Source organism: Lycium ferocissimum, chromosome 11 (assembly GCF_029784015.1).
Source record: "Lycium ferocissimum isolate CSIRO_LF1 chromosome 11, AGI_CSIRO_Lferr_CH_V1, whole genome shotgun sequence".
Lineage (NCBI taxonomy): Eukaryota > Viridiplantae > Streptophyta > Magnoliopsida > Solanales > Solanaceae > Lycium > Lycium ferocissimum.
The window spans coordinates 59,105,178-59,112,342 of record NC_081352.1 but is presented as its reverse complement, the minus strand read 5'-3'; the positions used below and the strand labels follow the sequence as shown (position 1 = coordinate 59,112,342).

The window sequence follows — 7,165 nt, the reverse complement described above, 5'->3', positions numbered from 1 at the left end:
ATTAAAGCTTACTATGGGAATAGAGAAGAAGAAAAGATGGAATCTTGTCCTCAAAAGCTTCAAAATGATGGAGTATTCAATGCCTTAGAACAAAGAGACAAATATCTGACCAAGAATGATTCACGAAAACCCTACATTAACTATTTATAAATGGTCCAAGTTGTGGAAAATAACTTGACAAAACTGCCCGCATCGAATCAATCTACGGACCGTAAAATGATATACGATTCGTAAATCATTGCTTCACACCGTAAAACTGAAATCCTTTACGGACCGTGAAATGATTTACGGTCCGTGAATCTTTGCCATAGATTTAGTTCATGTTGGGAAGCCTGTTGTAATTGATTGGCACTGGGACTTGAAGATCTGTAGATTTCTTCCGTGAATTCATTCATGTTGAGATGCATACTATAACAATTTCACGCTTTGATTGACGGGTCGTAGAATGATCTACGGTCCATATTTTGTGTCGTGAATCTGTCCTTCAGTTGAACTTCTTTTTTTCACACTTTTGGGCTCATTTCACGTAATTCTCCTGTCTTTTGCCATTTCATTTTAACCCTAAACACTTGAAGCATGACAAAAACACATCAAACTGACTCAAACTTACTTAAAAACAAGTAAAACTTTTTGTTAAAAAGCATCAAATGTGCGCGGTGAATTCCACGCACATCAAAGACTCTCCAAATTAAAGTCTTTCTTGTCCTCGACAGCAAGCAAAACAATACATACGACTCTCACAAACGCTTAGATATCACAAAGTAAAAATGTCGACAAAGATTTTGGCTAATAACTATTGGCATGTGCATTTCAAAAAAATGGCCCCCTCACTTTCACATTTTCAAACAAGATGCATCACTCAAAATTGTTATCACAATGAAGCTTCAGTAAATGACATCACGTTATTGGGAGTATCAATGTATACCTAAATGCCGCTCCGGGTAGTCACTCATTCTTAACAATTTTCATGAACCCTTATGTCCTCACAACGACCAAAGAATGTCCCGAAACACATATGTACCAGAATAAACTGGACAAAAACGAAGAAGAAGAGAAAACATTTACACCCACAAAGAAGTTCGTACACTGCAAATGTAGATATCATATGCTTGCCCTTATTTTCAATGCCTTTAACTTTGGATGGTTCGGCTGTGATCACATTAGGACTTTTTCTCGGCTTGTAATGTAGGCTTAGTGACGGGTAGGATAGATTTTGGTTATTAGTGACTTACCCTCCTTGAACACTACACTTTACTTGCCCTTATTATCTTTCTTTTCAATCCTCCAACCTTGATGTGATCTAACAAACTAAAGCTTTTATTCATCTTTTTGCGCAATAGTTTCAGCCAATTTTTTTTTTTAATATTTGGCACAGGTATTTACAACAACCACACTGAATCCTCTACTAGGAAACTCACTTTCGCCCCAAACTTAGGCTTTAGGCTTTAATTTCCAAACATATTGTGTGTCACCCTCAACTTAGGCTTTTAGCACTCATTCATCATCTTAAAGTGTCAAGGAGGGAACGGGCGCAAAATGGGTAGATTTCAAGCAACGGTATAGGCTAGTTAGCGGCTAGTCAAGAAACAGGTTAAAAGGCTTAAAATAGGAGACTAGGGATCATATATGTGAACGGGTTAGGCGTATAAAAGGCAGCATGGCTTCAAAATCATACAAAGAAAGCCTAAGATTATTTCAACAACCAAACTGTCCTTTGAAATCGAGCATGACTAACTAGGCAAGTTCTAGATTGCGAGTACAATACATGAACATATACTAATAACTCAACCCACAATGGAATAAGGATTGTTATGTTAATTTAATTTTGTCTTACCAAAAGGGCACTCAACACACACAATATCCCAATACTCAAAATGTCATAAAAAGAATCATGCATGTCAATTCACTAACACATTCTGAGTACTCAAAACTTTTGGAAGGGTCATTTCAACTTCAAAATACATATCATACATCCCATAAGTTCATCAACCACTACCATATGAGTTACAATTACTCTATTTTACTTAAACAACAACCTAAACATTCCAGGTTCAACAGATATTAAACCCCTTCAGAAAAAGAACCATGGCAAGGAAAAGCCGTGGGGGTCCTACTCACACATATATACTACAAAAGACAACAAAAACCATCTAGCCCAACCCCAACAAAAAAATCATGCATCGTTCCCAATGCATTAAAAAAAGTAAGCACAAAGGGTTAAGACTCCCTAGGGCGCACTAGGCGCGTTGCTCATTCTAAGATGTTGCAGCAAATGTGTAGATGGAGGCTATTTACTGCAGATTGGGTCGGTGTACCAACGAGTCGGCGGCCCCCGGCGATGCACGGTGGGTCCTCCTCAAGGGCGGTAGTGGTAGCCCAAAGCGGTGCCTACGGGATAGCTCGGTCGGTGCGCGCAGTCCGTCTTTGCGGGAAGCCTTGGTGAAATGTGTATAAACCAAAGAGCAACGGGTGGATTTCCTCGCATGAAGCTCCTCATCCTCAATCTGATCCACCCTATCATCATCATCATCATCATCCCCAGACCTTTGTTTTTTTCCCTTATCTCAGGGTGGAGAATCATCTCACTATCAGGACCAACAATGCCAGGTCTATCGCTTGTGCTAAGGAAGGTTCTGTAGGTGCAATCCCTTCTTTCAGTTGTAGTGCATGCACTTCTTCTCTCAGTTGAATTAATTCTCTCTGGACCCTCCCCAAGTCAACAGTAGGCTGCACTTTCTCCAACTCTAGAACTCGCCCTTTAAGGCCATCAATCCGAGAGTGAATCTGATGATGTGATAATACTAGAAACGCTATAAGGGGATCCAAGTCCTTTTTTTATTTCTTTGGTCACAAACCCTTCCAGTTCTCTCAATAGGTTGGCGATCTGTCGATCAACTCGCTTAGATTTAACGAATGAGTCATGGAAGTTTTGTCTAGTAAAAGGGATCAAGTTACCTTTTGGCAAAACTATGGGTGCTGGAGTAACTGTGAAAGCAGGAGGAGCTATGGAAACGGGAGGAGCTATGGAAGTAGTCAGACTGGACGAGGACACAAATGTCTCTGATATGGATGGTGCTGCCGTGGTGGCAATATCGGGACTCTCCTGAGTGGCGTCAGGCATTGGCTCATCATGGTCCTGTGGCACTTACTGAGGCGGTATCGGTGCCAATATGGGGACCACACTCAATAACAAAGCACAGAGATCTTTATCCTTGTTCTTTATTAGATCATAGACTTGCTTAGCTTGGATACGATGATCTTTATGGGGATATCGCCGAATACCTGCTATGAGGCATAGTCTAGTAATAAGACAGAGATACACCAATGAAAGTCTAGGCTGATGTAAATGCTGGTGAATTTCCTCCACAATAAGCTTGCCAATGTCAATAGTATACCGGGACATGATGGCCACTACAGGAATTGCCATGTCAGTGGTGAGCTGATTATCAGATTGAGTGGGATAGAACCGGTTGATGAGGATGCTCTACTAGAATTTTGCCTCAAGAGAGAGGTCAGCCCTTTTAACTGGAATCTTGGAATTGGTGTGCTACACAGGCTTTCCCTGTGCAATTACTGAAAATACCCGTGGTAACTCAACCAGTTGATCCTACCTTTCACCTCTCAATTATAGTCAAGCTCATTTGTGTTGTCAGGTGGCACATAGTCATCCCTAAAGTAGAAACGGTTCACGGCTCTACTGGAAATGTTAATTCTCAACCCTCGGACCATAACCTTTGTAAGGCTCACCGGTTTATTTTTCTGCTGCATTGGCTTGAACCGGTTGTTTATCTCAGCCGCATAGGATGCATAGAATTCCCCGACAAGAATCAGACAATACTCCCCAAGAGGACGGATGAGGAACTCCCATTTGTGGAATCTAATGGATAGGATGCTATGGAATTTCTCCAATCCATCGAAGTTGATTTGCCTTTCTTTATAAATGCTTCTTCATGGCCTCCCTGCTTTACTCAATTCTATGCCCTGCTCGAATAGTTCCTTCGAGCCTTCCATAGAAAATTAAAAACTGTTCTCTGACCTTTCTTTCATTCGCAATTCATTCTGTCTCATGTCCTCTTCAATATCTAAGGCTTCTTGAGTTTGTTATTCCGGAGGGTTGGAACTCGGCCCACCTTCGTGATTACAACTACCAGTGGGTTGAAGATGATTCCCTCTTTTCAGACTGGGGGAATGTTGGAGTCTGTTCTACCCTCCTCTGTCTGGTGACCCTGACAAGAGTTGTGTCATCATCTATGTTCTCCACTTCAGGGTCAAGGGGAAAGTCACAAAGTCTCGATCTTATCTGTGGTTGACCGCTACCCCTCCCCTGTCCAGTTAGTTGTGCACTACCCCTTCTCACCATGATTTTTCGGAGCCATACAAACAAGACATACTTAGTAAACAAGCAAAAAGAAAAGAAACTATTTTTGGGTTTTTCTTAGTAGTTGAAAACAGTAAAAGAAAGAAACACAAGCTAGAACTCAAAAATAAAAAAATTAGAGTCAGGTGGAAATGGTGGCCCATAAAACTATTCATGGATCGTGACAAGCTTTTCTGGTCCGTGAATCCGTACCGTAAAATGGGAACAGAAACCAAAACTTAGAGGGGCCTTTTCATGGAGAGATTTTACAGCCCACAAATAAATTTACAGTCCGTAAATTTTGTCTTTTAAGGCTTCTTACGACTGATATTAACGGTCCGTAAAATAAATTGATGGTCCGACAGCCGTGAAAGCACTTTTCATAATTGATCATTATCTATTACTCCAAGTATCCAAACCTTTGATTTATTTCTTACACAATCTTTTCATCATAAAGAATCATTTATTTTGGTTGCATATTAAACCCACACCTCATTCAAACTCACATAAGGTCAGGGGTTACTCAAACTTCACCCCTGTTATTAACTATCATTCTCACAAGCATTCTATCAAACAGTTGGTGGGCATACGATTTTGGACTTCAAATTTGAAATCGTTGATCGAAATGCCCTCCGACTCAATGGAGGCTGCTATAACCTGAGTCCAAATATGTACAAACATACCAAGACCCATACCCCCACATCATAACAAATTTAAAACAAACCTACAGAGTCACAACAATAGTCAAACCATCAAACTAACGTGCAGCTGTCAGGTATACTTTCTCATCATTACACTTATGAATCATACCATGTGCGAAAGGAGAGTAGAACTTCAACATACCTGATAGATGACTATTTGCTCAATTGAATTTGTTCAACTATTGAGGTGCACCTCTTTGTGCGTGACCTTGATGTGTATATGATGTTAGAGAGAGAGAGAGAGTAGAGAGTTGTGTATGGATGGAATTACTTAGGTGATGAATATATGATATGGGTGTAACGATTATGGGAGAGGAAAAGGGAGAGAAAGCTGGGAAATTTTGAATCGTGTAGAAGTGGGAGTGACACATGATTAGTTTGGGTATTTAAACCTACCCTAATTGATGCTCACATTTATGGACCGTAAACGGGCTTACGGGCTTATTTTACGGTAGCTTACCTTGATGACACGATGATGTGGCTGCTCAATTTTATGAACCGTAGAAAGCCATCGTGATATGGTTCATGACGGGTCAATGGTAGCGTAAATTAGTTACAGTGATGCCCTTTGTGTGCTAAAGTATTACGCTATAATATACGGTTCGTAAAATATTTCACGGTTCATAGATTCTAGCGTAGATCCGTTCCAGTAAGACCTGATTCCACACTCCATTTGACGGTTCATTTCACAGACCTTAATTTATTTACTGTGGATTTTGCAATCTGTGAATTGAACTTCTGCAACCTGTATTTTTTTCTCCAGCTTCATCCATTAAAATCAGGCGACATGAAATTAAACTTGTGTTGCCTCTCAAGCTGCGCTTGATTTAACGTCGCGGGACGACGGTTTTACCACTTCACATGGGGTCAGGCGAGGATCCTTGTTTCAAACTGTGCCTATTAACAATTCGGTCACCAGCGACATAATCATGATAATGCTTCACCCTTTGGACATTCACTTTAAAGGTTCGAGTCCCATCTTCGGAATCCAATTCAATTCTCCCATAGGGTGAAGCACTTACTACTTTGAAAGGCCTAGACCAATTGGATTTCAGTTTTCCCGGGAAAAGCTTTAACCTTGAATTGAACAACAAGATCTCATCATTGGGTTGGAAATCCCGCTTTAGGATCTTTTTATGATGATAATTCTTCATCCTCTCCTTGTACAAGGTTGCACTCTCATATGCTTGGTACCGAAATTCATCCATCTCATTTAGTTGAAACAACCGAAGCTTGGTTGCCTCATCCCAATCCAGATTCAGCTTCTTCAATGCCCACATGGCTTTGTGTTCGATCTCTACTGGCAAATGGCACGCCTTACCAAAAACCAACTGGTTAGGTGAAGTTCCAATGGGAGTTTTGAGTGTTGTTCTATAAGTCTAAAGACCATCATCTAGCTTTCGGAACCAATCGGTCCGATTTGCATTTACAGTTTTGTCTAGAATACTATTTTTCTCCCGATTAGAGACTTTCACTTGGCCACTTATTTGAGGGTGATACGGGGTAGACACTGGCGCTTGACACTACCTTTTTCAGGGTCATTAAGTCCTTTGTCAGTAACGAGAACCACCATCATTGATAATTGCCCTCAGGGTGCCAAAGCGAGTGAAAATGTTCTTCTTTAGAAAACCCATGACACTCTTTGCATCATAGTTGAGTAAAGCCGCTGCTTCTACCTATTTGGATACATTATCAATGACTACCAAGATATAATTCATCCTAGACGAGCTCATAAAGAGACCCATGAAGTCAATCCCCCATACATCAAACAGTTCCACCTCTAGCCCAAAGCTCAGAGGCATCTCATGCCTTTTTGCAATTTTTCCTTGTCGTTGACATTGGTCGCAAGCTTTGGCCATCATGTTTGCATCATGATAAATGATTGGCCAATAGTACCCACAACTCAAAAACCTTATCCACTGGTTGATTTCCTCATGATGACCCCAGTCGAAAAGTCGTGACATGCCTTCAAGATAGCCATAACTTTAGTTCGGGAACACAACGTGGAATAATGTTGTCGACACATGTTCAGAATAAATAAGGCGCCTCCCAATAGTAATATCGACACTCATGCAAGAGCTTCTTCTTTTGATACGCTTTGAACTCC

General features: G+C 40.8%; 1 protein-coding gene across 1 annotated transcript; it reads right to left on the bottom strand.

Annotated features, from left to right (window-relative positions):
- Positions 1–5,915: 5,915 nt before the first annotated feature.
- LOC132038534 (uncharacterized) lies at positions 5,916–6,631 on the bottom strand. Its single transcript, XM_059429187.1, has 2 exons — positions 6,570–6,631; positions 5,916–6,429 (listed from the first exon to the last, which is right to left on the bottom strand). The coding sequence occupies exons 1-2, from the start codon at positions 6,629–6,631 to the stop codon at positions 5,916–5,918; spliced, it is 576 nt and encodes a 191-aa protein (XP_059285170.1).
- Between the last annotated feature and the right edge of the window lie 534 nt (positions 6,632–7,165).

What these genes read in the sequence shown, in the direction of transcription:
- LOC132038534 (XM_059429187.1), bottom strand. Translation starts at nt 6,631, where the DNA reads ATGGTGGTTCTCGTTACTGACAAAGGACTTAATGACCCTGAAAAAGGT. An exon ending in AAAGGTAGTGTCAAGCGCCA is followed by an intron (nt 6,430 to 6,569) that starts GTGTCTACCCCG and finishes TTAGACTTATAG; the next exon opens with AACAACACTCAAAACTCCCA.